Source organism: Momordica charantia, assembly GCF_013281855.1.
Source record: "Momordica charantia cultivar OHB3-1 chromosome 7 unlocalized genomic scaffold, Mcharantia_2.0 BLBB01000007.1, whole genome shotgun sequence".
NCBI classification, from domain to species: Eukaryota; Viridiplantae; Streptophyta; class Magnoliopsida; order Cucurbitales; family Cucurbitaceae; genus Momordica; species Momordica charantia.
Window position 1 is genome coordinate 19715344 of NW_028275165.1, and position 19381 is coordinate 19734724.

Below are 19381 nucleotides of genomic sequence, written 5' to 3' on the forward strand. Positions count from 1 at the left end.
AATTTTTATTTATTATATTCGTTTTGATCCATATATTTTTAAAAAGTGATCATTTTGGTTTATTTATTTTATTTCTTATCTCATTTTCTTCGATTACAATTTTAACACAGCACCACACTCAATTTGTCTATTGAAATATAACCTATTTCAATAATTAAAAGGTAATAGTGTATAAAAGTTGTATTAAAATTTTACAAATAGAGACAAAAATGAATATTTTAAAAGCACATAGACTTAAAATAAACAAAAGTTAAAAGTATGACGAAAATGAATATTCTAAAAATAATGTTAAAAATGTCACAGTGAAAATATAAAAAATCTAACCATAGTTTATAATAGACATAAGTTATTCAAAGGATCTAACAAGGGTTTACTCGAATAAGTACAAGATCGTATTTTAACATATTATTTAGGAAAAAAATATGAAAAAAAAAACCTGATGGAGTGGTTTAAATGGAATCCAACCCGGTTCTTTTTCTCCCTCTGTTGGAGAATCGGTTCGTATGTAATATGTATGTATGTATGTATATGTATATATATAATTTTTTTTTTGAGAAAATTACAATTAATTATAATTAATTTACGTCGTTAACTCGAAGCAATAAACAGGGCGACCCGTTCTGTTGCAATTATCAGAATCACCAAATACGGTACCGGGTCCCCTCCCCTCTTTCATTTATTCCGCTTCTCACAAAAAAAATAAAAAAAAGTTTCTGAGAAACAAAAAATTGGGAAAAAAGAAAAATCATCGAAAATTTTCCAACTTAGATTAATTTATCTCACTCTCTTCCATTCTCCATAGCCATTCACCAACGATCCGAGCTCCAATGGCCTCTCTCGCATCTTCAATTCGCAATTTTCTGGTGTCTCTTTGATAATTTCTCCACGATCTTCGCCTTCTGGAAGAAATCCGGCCAAGCCATGTCGCTCAAGAGTATCTTCCAGGATATGAGGTCCCGCTCGCGCCGAGTGGTGCAGGACGGCTCCGCTCCGGAGCGGAGGGACGGCCTCGACCAGAGCTGCTGGGCTAATATGCCTCAGGAGCTGCTCCGGGAGGTTCTGGTCAGAATTGAGGCCTCCGAGACTGCGTGGCCGCCGAGGAAGAGTGTAGTGGCCTGCGCCGGAGTGTGCCGGAGCTGGCGAGCCATTACTAAGGAGATCGTGAGAACGCCGGAGATTTCCGGCAGGTTGACGTTCCCGATCTCCGTCAAGCAGGTGAGCGTCACGCGCTTGTTGAATTGGGGATTTCTCTCTCTTTGCACGATTTGGTGGATTAGGTTTATTTGGTACTCAACGAATTGGAATTGGAAGTCGTTTGTTTTTTTAATTTTCGCTAAATTTGCAGAATTCGTTGACACAAGAAGCTGTTTACTCTGGAGTCGGTTATTTAGAATTAAAATTTTGGTGGAAATGATTCGTTCGTTTAATCACGGAATTGATATTATCTGATTTGATTGTGTGAAGGAGTCGCCTTATTATTTGATTGTGTTTGTTTCCTTTGGTCACTACTCCCTACAACTTTTGTTTTGTTATCTGGTCTAGAATTTGATTGTTGGCTTAACAATAAGCCAAATACCACAGATTTGCTAAAAACATAACATTGTTTTGAGAAACATCCGTTTTTAGGATACAGTTTATCCACTGCGAAATCAAGAGTTTAAACTCAGTGAAGAAGCTGGAGATTATGTTTTCATATTTCCTTCTGATATCTTTGTATTGCATAAGTTCCTATGCCCAATACCTTTCTTTCTTCTCATTTACATTTGTTCATGAAGATTCTGCTTTCTTCTAATAGGGGTAGGTGAAGCAAAATGATGTTGAATTGGATAGTTCAGATATCTTGTTTGTCTACCCACAAATTGGCATGTGATCAATACATTTGTTTAGTTTCACATTTTTTACTTTTAGATTATTCTTTTCACATCTGGAGGTCATTTTTGGCAGCCTGGTCCAAGGGATCCTCTTCTACAGTGTTTCATAAAGCGAAACAGATCCAATCAAACTTATTATCTTTTCCTCTGTTTGACTACTGGTGAGTAATTGAATTGCTATGGTAAATTGAAGTTTCTTTGCTTTATCTTTGTATTGCGAAGTTTCAACTTCGTCTGAATGGTATATTTGTAACTTTTTGTTATTTTCTTGTTTACATCACAGCACTAAGTGACGACGGGAAATTTCTACTTGCTGCACGCAAATGCAAGCGCCCAACCTACACGGATTATGTTATCTCTTTACATGCTGAGGATTTGTCAAAGGGGAGCAGCACCTATGTTGGGAAGTTGAGGTTTGTTCTTGAAGGCTTGTGATGTCATGATTAGATGTATATTTTGGATTGCGTTTTTTAGAGTTTTTTTTCTTCCTTCGTCCGGGAAAAGATCTAATTTTCTAGGAACCAAGTTCACAATCTTTGATGGGCAACCACCACATTCTGGAGCCAAGATCACAAAAAGTCGCTCCACAAGGCTAGTGAATCTGAAACAAGTTTCACCCAAGGCCCCTGCAGGGAACTATCCAGTTGCCCACATTTCATATGAATTAAATGTACTGGGATCGAGGTAATTCGAAGGCTATCAGATAATTGGATTCTGATTTATGGTTATTCTTTGTTTGGATGACTGCATTTTTCTTTAAATGTCTACCTAATGCTTAAAGGTTCTTGTAATTAACAAGCAGGGGTCCGAGGAGAATGCAATGTGTCATGGATTCTATTCCCGCTTCCTCGGTTGAACCTGGAGGAGTGGCTCCAACGCAAACCGAGATTTCTTTGAGCAACGTGGAATTGTTTCCATCATTCCCGTTTCTGAGGTCAAAATCAAATGCAGACAACTTGCTTTCTGAGCCTTTGGGCAGTCAGAAGGATGGAATGCTGGTGCTCCGAAACAAGACTCCCAGGTGGCACGAGCAGCTTCAGTGCTGGTGTTTGAACTTTCATGGAAGAGTTACCATTGCTTCTGTGAAAAATTTTCAACTAGTTGCTTCTCCGGAAAACGAACCGCCTACGCAAGAAAATGAGAAGATCATCCTCCAGTTTGGAAAAGTGGGGAAGGATCTATTCACAATGGATTATCGTTACCCAATCTCGGCTTTCCAGGCTTTTGCAATCTGCCTCAGCAGCTTTGACACAAAGATTGCTTGTGAATGACAGGCACATCATTAACAGGTCAAAATTCTATCAATTCAATTATGATCTTAAGAGTTTATTTTAGGATTGCTATTTACAAATGCCATTGCATCATATACAGTTTACAATATCATGAATTTGCACAAGCTAGGTGGAAATTCTTTAAGTGGATTTTCAGTATCTACCCTACTCTATTAAAGATAGATTTTATCCAAAATTTTGTCAATCCGAGTATACCGGTGAATTCATATATTCAAGCTATTGAATTTATGCTGTGACATTAAATGGCCATGTCCATGTGCTGTTTCCAGTGTACAATCTATATGTCATTATGTTCTCAATTTTTGGTTCTTTTTGCTAGTTGTTGACATATTCTTAGATTGTTGCTACTTGTATTCGCCTATTCAGAATTGTTTCTATCAAAATACCCCCATCCCCATCCCATCTGGTGGGTCAGGATTGATCAGCTTCCTAGTCATATTCTTGATAAACCAGCATTTATACATAGATGTAGAAAGATCTGTTTGGAACCTAAGCAGCTCCTTTAACATATCTTCGTCTGCAAATAATTCTTGATGTGAAAACATAGAAATAAAAGGTTGATCTTTAACTAGGAAAAATAGTGGATCTATGGGATTCCAAATGAATTGACTTATTCGAAAAGGCTTCTTCCAGCCTTTGGAAGATCCATCTCGTGTCTAGAATTGTGCTATGCAAGCCCAATAAGAAAATTCCAATTCACTAGCCTTTCGATACAATCAAATAGAAGCTCCAAGGGTGCCATATTCGAGGAGCCCAAACTATGTGATTGAATCAATCCTCCCCATCTACTGCGACGTAACCACGATAACTTTTGTGCTGTCAACCATCATGGGATGACTCAAGTGGTCAATGAGGGCCAATGTAAATAGCAAAGGATTTAGAGGGAATGAGTTCAAACCATGGTGGCCATCAGATTTAATATCCTACGAGTTACCTTGTTAACTAAATGTAGTAGGGTCAGGCGGTTGACCCGTGATTAGTCGAGGTGCGCGCAAGCTGGCCCGGACACACGGATTTCAAAAAAAAAAAAAAACTTTTGTGCTGTCTTGTGAATTTTTCAGGCTAATAAGATACAAAACCATCATTTAGTGCATAAGCATTCTGTGTATTTATTTATTACAAGAAGTACTGATTCTGAGCTCAATTTGTGATGCAGGGAAAAGATACTGAGCTTGAAGGTCTGCTAATGGCTTCTGGCAATAAAATCGTTTTTATATATATATATATATTATATTATATTATATGGTAAGTTAACGCGATAGTGAAAGAAGGGCTATGTTCTGATTCCGAAGTCGTAGAAAGTTGCTCCTTTCGTGGTGGTTTCTTTGCAGCGGTTACAATTTTTGGGGTTTTTTTTTAATGAGGGAATGAATCGCAGAGAAACTTGCGAAATTTTAAGACTTTTTATTTGTTTGTGATATGTATATTTCTTCCAGTTTGTGTACATAATGAATTTTTATTTTTTTTCTTTCAACTGAAAAAAGTTGAATGGCAGTGTTGACTGTTTTAAATCAGATTTTCGCTTTAATGACAGACATTTTCATTCCTTTTCTGGTTTTGCCCCTTCTAATCATATTTGATGATGCAAATCTAAAAGGTTTGAATATTATAGAATCTATGTTAAGTTGTCCAAATCACTGAAATTTAATAAATCAAAATATGATCTTGAAGTATCTCTTGGTTTGAAGTAGACCAGAATCTTTCTGGACATCTAATTTAGAATCACAAGCAGAAGCATATGCATAGCTGCTTTCTGGAGGACGGTAATATATATAAATCCTCAAAAATCTAAGCCACTATTCTCAAGCTTTACTTATTCACAGCTTTTGCTATCAAACTTCATAATGCAGTTTATAATCAACGATCTTACCTATACGCTCCATATTTACATTACTACGTTACTCTCCGGTCTCTCTTATGCCGCTTGCATCTGCGCTTCGGGCACGGAACTGGCGAGCGAAGTCTCGACAGCTTCTTCTTCTTCCTCGTCCACTGGAAGATCATCGGAATGCAGTTCAGGCTGATGGACGCTTCGGACGAATTCAGCAAAAGAGGGAAAGTGCTCTGGAGAGAAGAAGTAGGCTCCCATTCTCTGGTATGTGAACAACTCTACGCTCTCGCCTTCCAAATTGTTCTTTATCCGATCGAAGCCCCCAGGAGCCCCCGAATCGGATGAGTTCTGTCCTGCTAACATTACCCCGTGCTTTCTGCTAGCTGACTTGATCTGTGCTATTAGTGACTCGGGGCTCGAAAGCGATTCCTGAGGCCGATGCTGATCTGATAGGTCCATTCCAGGCAAGATCATCTTGCTTGAGTTCCTGGCAAACATTTCGGCGACTGTCTCGTATCCATCTCTGTTGGCGGTATTGTAGAACCCGGCAGTTAATTCACTGGGATGCGATCGAGTTTTGTACCAAGAATGCATCAGTGGAACTTTTCCATGTATGGTTGCTTCAATGTCGCTGAAGACGGATGAGGCAAGAGAGAGGAGGCGATCCCCATGCGCGATTAGCTCGCTAGAATACCATGAAAGGAAGAAATCCCCATAGTGAGACTCCCATGAACCGCCATGATCTTTGAAGAAATTGTTCGAGTCTGGCGTTTCGTTATAACTCGGAGCATCGTGGGGGCCTCCGAGTCCATATAAAGGATTCCCACCTGCTTCGGCATGTTGCTTAAGATGGCTAAGCATGTTTTCATCATAGCACTGAAATTCTCCAACTCCATGTGATTTCAGTTGTCGCTGCGAAGGATATCGAAGCTCGCCATCCGGTCCGAGGCTCATGGAAATGCCCTGAAATTGATCAAATGGCAACATAAAGTATTAGAACCCAAAGAAAAGCATAAACTGGAGGCTTAATGGATGCAATCTGCGAAAGAACAGTTCTTACCGAGATTGTAGAGCCCATGAGATTTGAGAATGAAGACTTGAAGCTCTCACAAAATTCACGGTAAACTTGGATTGGAGTCTTTTCATTCAGGACAGGAACATTATCCACCGAGAGCGATAAGCAATCTTTGAATTGCTGCCCGTAACGATCGGTAAAGTATATGTTCGGTTCAGATTCGCCGATCTTTGAGACCCATTCAGGGAGAGGAATTCTTGGTTGGTTAGACGCATGGAAGCAGAGTGAAACATGTAGCTTCAGACCTGCATTTTGAACCATCTCTGCAAGAGCGAGATAGCCCGACCATTCATATTTTCCCATGGCTTCTTTCTCGGCGATTCCCCACCAAACGGGAAGCTCGACACCTTCTACACCTAGCAGCTTCAAAGCCCTGAGACCAGCTGCAATTGCCCTAGAATGGTTAACTGTATTGCAGGTAGAAACTGCATCCAACGGCAAACCGACATACAATTTTACCCCATCAAGCTGCAAAATAGTGAGCAGAATCCCATGAGTAATGACCTAAAGCAAGTAAAAATTTAAAATCAACATATGGTAAACTTGGAACACTAAAGAATTATGAAGAACAGAACAGTAGGTTATCGCCTCACACGTTATAAAGACTGAAAACCACTACAATAAGAATCTTATTCATACTTAGATTCGTTTTATTGATTTTAACTATAAAGATTACTAACTGAAACTTTTCAATTTAGTTGTGATTGAATATGATATCATAGCTGGAGGAACAGTTCAAACAGTTTCAGGATCATTTCCTATTCAAAGTTCCCGTGTTAATCCAGCTGCTAATTTAATTGTAAACATCATCCATTGACCTGATGGCTTAAAGATTTAAGGTTTCTCAGCACCCAAACATGACGATATCAAAGGGGAAAATTAGCAAAAACACCGATAACAAGAAAGTAAAATAGTACTCACGGATTTGGATCTTCTACCAACGGCGACGTTTTGGGACTGAACCGGTTCCATCTGCACTGCTTTCGTCGAGAATCGGATTCTGGAGCTTTCGAACTTCGAACTCCTCACGAAGTAGATCTTCGACTTCGAGCTGAAGTTCTTACTATCTACTTTCGAATTAAAAAACCCTAACTCCCTAGCACCAAGATCGACTCCTCCGATCTTCGCCTGAGATTTTCCGATCACCGAAACCTCCATAATCGGGAAAAAGAAGCGGAAATTCAAACAAAATCTTTCAACCAAAACAAAAAACCACACGCAAGATTAAGAAATTCGAAACGGGAATCCCGAAATCCACAAAGGAAAAGAAAACGAAGAATTGAGATAGCTTTTTGCGAAAGGTAAGACGGAGCTCTTGAAATGAAAGCCAGAGAAGTGGGGAAGCTTGAATTTATATAGAAAACGCCGTCGTAAAAGAAAAAGAAAAAAAGGAAAAAGTAACAAGTGGGTCATGCCACGTGTCAAACATTCAGAAGGCCAAAGATGTGCCACGTAATTACTCCTTTTTTGTCAATTCGAAAAAGAAAAAAAAGAAAAGTATTTTTCTATTCTAAAAAAGATAACATATTAATTATTAACCACTAGATTAAGACCATTCAATAATCTAATTAAATACCACGTGATGACGTGTCATTGACTGTTGGGTGGTGGGCCCGTAAGTCCGTCTTGCGATGCGTTGGCAGTCGTAGTCGTCGCATTTAAAACCACTTATTTATTTGTTAATTGAATATTATTTATTAATTCCATCATTTTTAGTGGAATTCCTTTTCTTTTTTGCTGGATCTTATCCACTTATCCAAACAGACAAAATTTTCTGTGTGTTTCTGATTCCATTTTTACTCTTCACAGGTGCGAAATTACGGAAAAGGGCCATACACGTGGCACGCGTAAAGTGGCTGTGACACGAGTGCTGAGTCATCTCTCAGTCACGCTGTCTCCTTAAAAAAGGTAAAATAATTATAATCAATTTGCTTCCACATAAAATAATTGCCAGAGCCCTCTCTCTCCGCCAGCCACAGGCTGTAGCTGCCAACTCTATTATCTGAGATTTAGATTTCCAATGGATAAGGGTTTTTTTTTTCTTTTCTTTTTTTTTTTTTTTTTTGCTGTAAATCCAAATTCGATTTGTTAGAACGTTTTTAACCAATTAAATTATATTTAAATTGATTTTTTTTAATTATAAACTTTCGATATAGTTTCAATTTAATTCACTGATATTAATAGGTTTCAAAGATTATCTTGTTGTTATTAGTCCAATGTGACATTAAATGTGACAGGAAGTTCATGGATTTCTTTAGATTTTTTTTATTATGTTTTTCTGTAAATTTAACTTCCTTTTCAAACTTTTTGGGATGTTTTTTCATGGGCACACACTCATTAATGTAATAAATTGGGATTTAGACTTTGGTGTGACATATTATGTTTGGAACTTTTTCTAATTAAATGTCTTGCAGTGTTGACCCTTGAGGGCATCTGGTGGTGTGAAAAATAATCTTAATGTGTAATAAATAATAAATAAATGGTAAAAATACATTTTCAGTTCTTTAAAATTGAGTTTGTGTCGATTTGATACCAGAAGTTTTAAGAGGCATACGAGTTGATTTATCTTCTTCTTCTCTCCCTTCCATCTTTATTCCTCGCGTGTGGTACTTTAGCGCTGTCATCTCCATCGGCATCACCATTGTCTTGAAATCTCCTCCATCTCTCTTATTTATTCTTTTTTTCTTCTCTCCGACGAATTTTGTGTAAGATTTTTGGCAAAATGTTAAAAAAGCCACGTTGAAAATGTATAATTAAGAGATGTGCTCAAAGTGTAATAAAAGGGATCCACAATTTGAGGTTTTATTATTTTCAATTAAAACACTTTTAAGTATGTTATACTAACTCTAACTGATTAGAAGAAAACTTTAAGGAATGTGCTATGTGTAATTATGATCAACGAAGGAATTCCATGTGATTATACTAATTTTTCAATAGTGGATTTTTGTAGGTCATAGTTTTTTCTCCGATTTGAAGTTTTCCACGTAACTTATTGTATTCCTTTACTTTTGTTGTTTTCTTTTAATTTCTAAATTATTTTTTACTTATTCCTGCAATAGAAATAAGAAGTTTTCTCATCACTTCGCATGTGCTATTGACAAAGCACAAACACAAATATATACATGAAGTGAGGTAAAAGAGAGTTTCTCCCATCTTACTCGTTTCAGATCTATGAGGAAGAAAAGAGCGAAATGATAAAAGAAGAAAAATAAGTCACCCGTATTGCTTAGTCAACAAATATATATTTATATGATATTAATATTATCTATCTAGTGGCGTGTTTGGAAATGATGGTGGAAGTAGTAATCTTGAAAGAAAAAAATTAAGAATAATTGAGTTTCTAGAATTACCATCCAATTATATCTTAAAAATCAATTTTAAGTTACTTTATATTTTTCTAAAATCAAAATTTTAATTTGTCAAACATAATCAATAAAAATGAGAGTGATTTTAACCATAGCAAAAGTGATGTTGGCATCACTCCCAAACACACTGTAAATTAACTAGCTCAATCAACGAGTAATTTTTCGTGTCATTCTTTTTTTTTTCTTTCTATAGTCAACTAACAGTGAAATAATTCTACCAACTATTCAAACTTTAGAGGGACATTAAGCTCAAACTTAGATTTTGCCGAAACAAACAAAAAGAGAAGGGAAAATTGCTCTCCGTTGACGTGGCGCTTTCGCTGGAATGTGAAGGAAGGTGTGGAAGCAAATCAACACAAATTTCACGTGGTTGGGAAAAATCAATCATTGGAATATTAAATTTCAGGGAAAATAAAAAGTTCGTTTTGGGCACGGCCACGATGCGCTTCAGTTACGTTGGCACTTTTTTTTTCTTTTTCTTTTTTGTCTTTTTTCATAAATCAATATTTTGTAATCATAAAATAAGTTACACGATAAAAACGACCTAAACAAATTTACATGACAAAAAATTCATAATATAGTTAGAATTATTCAGTAGAGTCTAAAATGTGTTATGACTCCTAATAACAAAGTCCCAATTTAATAAAAATATACTAACGAATATATTTTATCACCGAATATGACTACTTATAAATTAAATCGTGTCTCAATCATACGTTTTCTTATTAATAATTATACCATAATAGTCATTTAACTATTGCGAGATTTCTTTGTCCAACCGTAAAGGACTTTGCAAATCATATACGCAAAGTCCCACAAAGATTGGAAGCATTTGAAATTGTCAAATTATAACATTCAAATTAATTACTTTGACCATGTGAACTCACGGAGTTTGAATTTAGTTGATTTTGAATGCATAATATAATATCAACTCAACTAACCAACTTGATAATTGTTGAGTAATTAAAAGGTGTGTTTCTGATATGAAAATAATGAATTCAACGAAAACCTCCAGTATTTTACTACTTTTAGATATGTTTTTTTAACATATTTGAAAATTGAATCTCAATTTAAAAGAAATAAATATTGGTAAGTCATGGTTTACCCACTAAATATTTAGTTTAATATAAAATATTATTAATTTATTTATTAACATAAATATTACAAATTTAGTTAGAATGAGTATTTTACAATATTATATGGTTTATAATGTATTATATTTTACATGTTTTAATTTTAATAAAAATAAATAAAATGAGTATATAATACTAAAATATCAATGGTATTTTATCGATATCAAAAATATGAATCTATATTTTTATATTTAATTGTAAAAAAGTCACATTTGGTCTATAAACTGACAATTTAGTATTTAAATATCAACGCATAACAGTTTCATGAACGTAGTTTAAAATATATAACAATTTAATTTATAGGCATGAAGGTAAGGATAGTTAGTTTAAAATTTGTATTGTTATAGTCTACATACTCAAATTTTTTCGCTAAATAGTTATAGATTAATTTAAATGGTAGGGTATAATTCATTGTATAGAAAAATTACGAAAAATTAAATTATTTTAAAGATATGAACTAAATCATTATATATTAAAATTTGCAGAGGGAATCTTATTAAAGTAATGGACTTCAAATGTAATATTTCAATAAAAACTTAAACACCAAATAAAACGAAAAGGAAAAAAAAAAAGTAATTAGAAACATTTTTAAATATGAAATAATTGGATGGTGACGGTAAAACATTGCGGGCCGTCGTGGAATTTGTCGGTCACGTACTAAGCGACGAAATCCTTCGGTTTTGGCCGGTGGGTAGTGGGCGGCTCTGATTCAACGATTGCCGCCCATTGGATCTGACTCAGACCACGCGACCGTGACACGTGCCAAAACAAAATTTTATCTTAAACACTTATTAGTTTCCAATATTTTTCTAATATTATCTCATGTTTTTCCCCTTTTTTTTTTTAGAAAATCGTGGTATATAGTTACTGGAACGGTAAAAGTTTTAAAACACTTTCTTTTAATATGAAATTTAATCTCGTTGGATTAAAACATATATATCCAACTAAGGAAGTGAGAAAATTTATAGTATTACGAGAACATTAATTTCATCTTATGTTTGTTATGTACTTAAAAGATAATGGAATTATCCACTAAATAAAATAATATATATTGAATGAATATTGTCATAGTACTAAAAACTTTCCGTATTTTATCGTGAAATAAATCATAAAAAAGGACATTCTATTTTTTTTAAATGGGGAGTATGGATGGATTCGAACAAATAATGATGAAAATAAATGACTCTTTTTGGAAAAAGAAAAATTGAATACGTGATAGGAAGATTTGAGACTCCAACTTCAAAGCTCGCTAAAATATATTCATGTTTAATTTATATTTTAATAATGGAGTTAGATTTCTTCATTCTTCTTTTTTTTTGCGCTAAAAAACTTCATTTTTCCATTTTTTCAGTATATATTTAAAACTTTGAGGACGAGGGCTATTATATTGTTTTTTATTACGTTTGTTTATCTATTAATCTTTTTGAAAGAAGGCTATCATGTTATTTATTTTTATCTTTTATTTAATGCGGAAAAATATGATCTACTTGCAAACAAAAAAAAATATAACATTTAAATCGTTTAATATAATTGCAGAATAAAACACGAAACCGATGATTTAGATTAATTGCATTTCCGTGGGCTTTTCTTTTTGGTCTTTCACGCTGGGAGGATCAGCCCAAAACGTCGGGCAATTTGCCCGGTTCCGTTTCGTGGCGCCAAATTCATTTGCATATATAAGAATATTAAATAAATACAAATATTTAGATGAAAAAAAGAGTGCTTTTTAATTCCATTTACTTGACTCACAACAATTTATTTATTTATTTAGTCTATTTGGTGACAATTTTTATTTTGTATTTTTTAATTTTTTAAATTAAGTATATATTCTCTCGATCTCTTTGGTACATATTTCACAATTCTTGTAAACACATTTAACTTGTTATTTTTAAAAATTTAGCTTTAAGTTTTGAAAATGTAAATAGGAGATAAATTTGTATTTATAAGCTTTGATTTTTAAAAACAAAAAAATAAAAAATAAATTGCTTTACCTGCTTTTTTTTTTTTTTTTTTAGATATTCACTGTCCAACAACAACATTATTTGGCTAGTATAAATAACCCATAAGTGTGTAAGATATTATTAACCATCGAGTAATTTGTCAAAATCTATTTTTGAAAAGTCTGACACCTAACTTATCTATATAAATCCATTATGATTAGATGATTTGTTAAGTAAAAAAAATATCGAGTCAATTTATAAATTTTTAACCTCGTATCTAATAAGTCATTCAGTTTTAAAAAGTGTGTGGCAAATCACTAACTTTTAATTTTGTATTTAATAAATTGATGACTAATAATTCATAAATTTGATCATTTAGATTTATCAGAAACGAAACTAAAACTTGAATGAATTATTTTACTGTTTTTAAAGTTTTAAAACAAAGTTTAGAAACCATTAAATATTTTTAAAAGTTTTAAAATGTATTCGACACAAGTCATCAAAACTTGTGATGCACTTCTTATAGTCCTTTTTGTAAAGTTCACTAATTTGACCTTGAAACGGGTATGATTTGATTTTACCACCATAAAATTTCTTATTATCTATTGCTACGATAAAAACGTTCCAATGAGAATAAATTTATCTTTGGCTTAACAAATGGTAGAATATTAAATCATAGATAGGTGCCCACCATGATTTGAACTCATCTTTGTTATTTACATTGGCCCTCATTGACCACTAGTCCATTCCATGATGGTTGCCTATTTTTCACTATCAACATTCTATCATTTCATAAAGTATTTTATTACCACCATTTAATATTATTAGGAATGCCTATTTTTCACTATCAACATTCTATCATTTCATAAAGTATTTTATTACCACCATTTAATATTATTAGGAATGCGACCAAAATCTAACTAAATATGATAAGATCACAGATATATAAATTAATACAATTATCTGTATGAAATCTTTTGGATAGAACAAATACAACTGGAATAAGAGGTTTGTTTAAACAAATACCTTCCAAATTTTACAATTTAACAACCATTTCAATTATTTTTAATTTCAATTTAAATTACGAATCAAACTTTCTACTATTATCATAATTCACGAAATAATTACCTAAAAGGAAAAGACCAAAAATAGGCTGGCCCATGGCGGCATTATCCGTACAGAACATCCGAATTGACACGTGAAATGTTTCAATCCTAACTCCTGTGATTCCCAACAAAGCGAGGGAAGCCGTAAATATCAAAGCAACGTCGGGATAATTTAGGTATTTCGCTACGCAATTATATGAGTTTTTTACTCTTTTTAGCATATAATTTTATTTTTATTTCCTAAAATTATATCTAATGTATGTTTATTTTCCATCGTTCTTCCTCTTGTCAAAGTTCTCTCTAGTCTCTCTCGAACTTCCGGGAACGTCAAGCAAACTCTCTCTCCTCCCGTCGACTGTCTTCTCCGCCGCGAAGAACCCGCAATTTCGCTGTATCGTGTTACCGGCAATGGCGAAAACAGTCTTCGCCGGAGCTCCGACGTCGCGGGATAGTCGGCGAGAGTCTCATCTGTTCTGTTCGCTTCTTTCTCCATCTCCAGTATGTTGTTCTTGTTGATTTCTTCGCTTCCTGGTTGATTACTGAATGTTTCCTCAGATCATCGGAACCAGAACTTAAGCCATAAACCTAGGATTATTTAGGTTTTGTTGGAGAAATCCGGCTGCTCGTAATCGGAACGAAGAGGTATATGTTTAGTGTTAGTACTGTTCTGTTTTGTCAATCTCGTACATTATTATCTGAAATTTGTTTTTTCGTTCTCTTTGTTTACAGAGATATGGAAAAACGTGGATGCTTGGTATTCATCTTCTTTGCTTGCTTGTTAGTCGTCTCAGATGGAAGAGGTGAGACTGCATCTTATCCCTCTTTTAGTTGTGCATTTCACATATGCAATTTGAGATATCAGAGGAAGTGATTTTAGAATTTGTTTGTCTAGTTTTGCCTATTTGAGCTGTAGTTTCGTAACGCTATATTTATAGCTAGATGTAATTTGCTTCTTTATGGAGCACACTTTTAAATAGCATACTCACTGGAAATTATCTTCAAACGTAGAGCCGAAGCCGATGAAGTACAAGGCAAAGAGTTCATCTGTTTACAACCACACCCTTGCCATTATCATGGTTGAATATGCCTCTGCAGTAAGTTCACAATTTGTTTCGTTTGCCTCAGAAGGGCAGTGTTGTCAATCTATTGACACATACAAGAGTGATGCAGCTGTCAAACATTTACGAGCTGAATTTTTTTTACCTGCATTTTGTCATTTGCAATGCTCTCTCTCTCTCTCTCTCTCTCTCTCTCTCTCTCTCTCTCTCTCTCTCTCTCTCTCTCTCTCTCTCTCTCTCTCTCTCTCTCTCGCTAAGATAGTGGAATAGTATGTACTCCAGTAAAATTGTCCCAATACCTTCTTATAATGAGCTTAGACGAAGCCTTTGGTTCAAGCCATTTCTACTTAGGAATTAATTTAGGTTTATTGGATTTATTGATTGTGTGTGTAAGACTTTATAGTTGACGTTGCTGAAGTTGATGAAGTCAATATCTTTTGAACTGGATTACAATTGCTTGATATGAATGTTAGGTAGTGCTATTATCATGTGAGATTTAACCATGTTTAAGGGTGTGTTTGGGAGTAATTTTGGCATGGCTAAAATCACTTTGCCATTGCCAAAATCACTTACCAATCATGTTTGAAAAATTAAAAAATTGATTTTAGGAAAGTTTGAAATCACTGTAAATTGATTTTTAAGGAATCACTTGAATGGTGATTTTAGAAAATCAGTTATACTTAAATCCCTTTTTTCAAAATTACTCAGGCTTCCATCACTCTCAAACACACCCTATGAACGGTTTCATTTTTCAGGTTTATATTTCTGATATGACAGCTTTATTTACGTGGACATGCTCAAGATGCAATGGCTTCACTGAGGTACTTGGAGAAATGAAATGGCTTATATCCAATAAACTCCAGCTCCTAAAATGAGATTTTCTGTTATCCAGCCTCTTCACGTGTTCAAGTTTTTGGTATTAATGCTTATTTTCCTTTGATACAGGGGTTTGAAGTTGTGGAGTTGGTTTTTGATGTTGAAAGTTGCCTTCAGGTGCATAGTTATAGGATGTTTTCCTGAGTTAACTACCTTGCATTTACCTATTGCTTCTTGTATCTATGCTGATATCACCATCTGCTGCAGTCATTTGTTGGAGTAGCCAAGGATCCACGTGCTATTATAATTGCATTCAGAGGAACACGGGGAAGTAGGTACAATGCTTTTAAGAGTTTTATATTTAAGTAACTTCAGTTAAATATCCTCCCTGAGCTTTGAGTTTTTAGTGGTTTGTTGAAATAATGAACAAGAAGTTTTTGCTGTTTTTGTTGCGTGGCAAGGGGAGCCCATTGCCAAGGCTAGATCTCTTTTGGTCATATCGGCTTAGAGGTCTCAAGTTCGAACCTCCGGGTGAGCTTAATAAAAAAATCCGTCATATCTCTCACGTCCGAGCCTTAAGGTGGGCGCGGGTGCCCCGGATATAGGAGAACAAAGATCTGACACCTGATTATAAAAAAAGAAAAAGAAGAAGAAGAAGTTTTTGCTGTTTCCTTTGTGTGGCTACTGAAAGCAACACGAGGAGAAAGATAATGATAGAAAAACTTGGATTTTCCAAAATTTTGGGCAGTATTCCACATTCGTGATAATATAATATTAAAATATACATGTATGGCATTTCCTCTCAAGCAAATTGCTTTATAGACGAGTGGAATAATTCAGATTTACAGGTTACGAAGCCCACATGAAAATGGTATCCAATATTCCAATTCTAAGAATTTCTAGCTCAGCGGTGTTGTCAATTGTCGTTTTCTTTTTACTGATTTTAGTACTCGATTAGCCTTCTGTTATCAACTGTTATCTTTGATAATGCTCAGTCATTAGGCGTTGGTTGCTTGATTTTTTTTTTCTTTGGAAAACATCACTCATTCTTTGCAAAGATAAATATATTCTTGTACGTAACCCATCAAGATTTGACGTGAAGGTTTTGGTTAATCTTTGTCTTCTTGATTTTAAATCCTGAGATTGACCTTCTCTGCAGCATACAGAACTGGATAGAAGACTTATTTTGGAAACAGCTAGATTTAGATTATCCTGGAATGCCGGGTGCAAAGGTGTGTTGTTACTAGAACTTGAAGTTCTCTTGGTCTGTACTTATTCAGCTGAATTTTAAGAGCATCACTTTCTTCGTTTTTGTTCCACCATCATGTTAGGTACATAGTGGATTTTATCGTGCTTATCACTGTACAACAATGCGCCCTGCAATTTTAAATGCAGTTAAAAGAGCAAAGGAAGTTTATGGGGACCTTGACATCATTGTGACAGGCCATTCAATGGGGGGAGCAATGGCCGCTTTTTGTGCTTTTGATCTTATAGTAAGTGATATTTGTTCCTTAACGGCTTGCAAAAAATCTTTTTGGTTTTGCAGAACTAGGCTCATTTGCATGTTTTAGATCGAATTGGTGTGTATGGAAGAACAAATGGAGTTTTGGATTCCATTTTCATGGATTTTGCCTATTTCTTCTTTTATTCCAAGTCCATTTTCTCTCTGGTGATCCTTGTGAATTGGAGCTCATCTTAATTTAGCTACAACCCTGAAAATCACCCGTTATGATCTCTTGTGACTCACTCACTCTCAGGGGTGCAAGATGAAAATAAAAAAACTGTGTAGATTTAGTTTATTTGAAGTATACTTATCTGTTGGTTCGTATAAAGTCAGAAGTAGTTGATTTGGATATATTTTCTTGATTTTTGTTTGTTCGAGCAGGATAGTAATTTTTTTCACATAAATAAAATAAACCAGTTTGGTATCAATTATTTATTTTCCTTAAACCGGTTTACCGGTTTGAAGTCGAGTTTGGCTGAAAACCGATCTAAACCTACTCAGTTGTACCTACAAGTTTTAATGGCATCTTTGTTCAGTATCTAAGGTTTATGGATTTGATTATTTATCTTATAGTTGAGCATTTACCTTTTCCACAGGTTAATAATAAAGCCTCAAACGTTCAAGTTATCACATTCGGCCAACCTCGCATTGGCAATGCAGCTTTTGCATCTCACTACAGCAAACATTTGCCGAATACTATTCGAGTCACAAATGGACATGATATGGTGCCCCATTTGCCTCCCTACTTTTTCATTTTCCCTCGAAGAACATATCACCACTTCCCAAGAGAGGTACAAATTTGCTTTATGGTGAATTATGCATAAGTTTGCTGGAAACAGAAGAATTATTTAGATTTACTTAGATCGGTTGGTAGATCTTTTATTTGTTAGCCAAAGCTCAGAATTCATCGCCATGGATTTTATGGGCAGAGTTGGATGTTTTTTTTTTCTCTTTCTAGATTAGCGGACGTATTTTCTCTTTTTCAGGTATGGCTTCAGGGTACTTCATCGAAATGTTTTGCCTCCTACACTGAGATTGTCTGTGATGATTCTGGCGAAGATCTAACTTGTAGCAGGTAAATCTCAGCGTTTGTTGTTAATATAGTAGTAAAAGTTGCACACTTAACTAGCTATTCTTTCAGCGTTTGGTTTTATTTCCGGGTGCAAGGTGGTCCCTTCACTTAGACAAACTCAGTTGAATTAATGATCTGAAAATCCTAGTGAATTGGAACTAACAACCATTTGAGTATGTGAATTCCTAATTCACAATCCTAATTCACAAACACTAGTTCGATTTCAACTCTAAGGTTTAGGTTAGACATGGGTTACTTTAAGATCAAACCTCTTGAGACAAAGAACAACTTCCTTAGGAGTCGAACACTTTGAAGATAGAGTGATCAATCCCACTTTGATGTTCTTGACGTGCAACTCAAAGAAACATTAATTGCAAAAGTTTAAGAAGCTATTGGCTAACTTGAAAGGAAAAACTCAATGACTAAAATCTATTCAACCTCATGGCAAGATTTCAGCTAGCCTCCCAACTAAACTCTGGATATCACATCGTAAGGGTACAATTGGAAAGTAATAAAATTACATAAAAGAACTCTTAAATAAAAATATATTATAATTTGAAGTTCTAGGCAGTTCATATCCATTGGTTTTGTTAAATTTTTTGGATTAAAATACCTTCTCTGTGTAAAGTTCTATATCCATCCTCCCTGATTTGTCTTGATACTGATGAAATCTGCTGCAAAAGGTTTCATGTTGATGAGTAGATGAACTTCAGCAACATATTGATCACCAAGTACCGTATCCAAGTTAGAAGAAGCATGAGATAGCATTACTTTATAAGAATCAGCCATCTTTTGAAAAAACTTGCAATTTCATTAAATGCAGATCTGTAATTGGGAACAGCATTCAGGACCATTTGTCCTATTATGGTGTGGAATTCCCAACTGATGATCCAGGAACATGTTGGATCGTTATGGATCCGTTGCTGGTCGAATACGGATCGATCGATTCGAAAGGTAATATCATGTTGTTCAGAGATCCTGCTACTCCAATTCCCATAATACCGACTTTAGAGGCAAATTGGAGCAAAATTGGTACTTGATTAAAGGCCATTCTCCTGCAAGATACCCGAGTGAGGTCAGCTTTCTATATGCTCTTGTTCTGTGATTAATCACCACTATGGCTTGTATATACTATGAGGTGGATAACCATATATATATGAGTATATATATATATTTTTTTATAATAAGAAACTCGAATTGTATTAATCACAAAATAAGCACCACACAGCCTATAATGTGCTTGATATATTGTTGCATCTCTGTCTTTCCTCAACTCTTAGACCAATTTTTTCCTGTTGAGTGTAATTAAATTACGAGT

The 19381-nt window shown here is 34.8% G+C and overlaps 3 protein-coding genes across 5 annotated transcripts; 2 read left to right on the forward strand and 1 right to left on the reverse strand.

Moving 5' to 3' along the window:
• Window positions 1-647: 647 nt before the first annotated feature.
• LOC111009615 (tubby-like F-box protein 3) lies at window positions 648-4715 on the forward strand. The gene is made up of 6 exons (XM_022282751.2): window positions 648-1215; window positions 1945-2032; window positions 2155-2284; window positions 2376-2555; window positions 2674-3160; window positions 4320-4715. Exons 1-5 carry the CDS (start codon window positions 922-924, stop codon window positions 3140-3142), a joined length of 1161 nt encoding a protein of 386 aa, XP_022138443.1. The 5' UTR covers window positions 648-921; the 3' UTR covers window positions 3143-3160; window positions 4320-4715.
• A 68-nt stretch (window positions 4716-4783) lies between these two features.
• Window positions 4784-7397, reverse strand: BMY3 (beta-amylase 3). 2 transcript variants are annotated; one of them, XM_022282749.2, is made up of 3 exons: window positions 6991-7397; window positions 6055-6573; window positions 4784-5957 (listed from the first exon to the last, which is right to left on the reverse strand). In XM_022282749.2, the coding sequence occupies exons 1-3, from the start codon at window positions 7225-7227 to the stop codon at window positions 5079-5081; spliced, it is 1635 nt and encodes a 544-aa protein (XP_022138441.1). In that variant the 5' UTR covers window positions 7228-7397; the 3' UTR covers window positions 4784-5078. The 2 variants fall into 2 exon arrangements, with proteins under 2 accessions (XP_022138441.1, XP_022138442.1); XM_022282750.2 differs by having other exon boundaries at window positions 6055-6537; window positions 6991-7396.
• Window positions 7398-13872: 6475 nt separating this feature from the next.
• Window positions 13873-19319, forward strand: LOC111009758 (lipase). 2 transcript variants are annotated; one of them, XM_022282960.2, is made up of 11 exons: window positions 13873-14255; window positions 14343-14413; window positions 14622-14707; window positions 15427-15492; window positions 15617-15664; window positions 15755-15822; window positions 16647-16719; window positions 16819-16980; window positions 17588-17782; window positions 17978-18066; window positions 18747-19025. In XM_022282960.2, exons 2-11 carry the CDS (start codon window positions 14347-14349, stop codon window positions 18763-18765), a joined length of 873 nt encoding a protein of 290 aa, XP_022138652.1. In that variant the 5' UTR covers window positions 13873-14255; window positions 14343-14346; the 3' UTR covers window positions 18766-19025. The 2 variants fall into 2 exon arrangements, with proteins under 2 accessions (XP_022138652.1, XP_022138654.1); XM_022282962.2 differs by having other exon boundaries at window positions 13874-14255; window positions 18887-19319.
• Window positions 19320-19381: the final 62 nt, after the last annotated feature.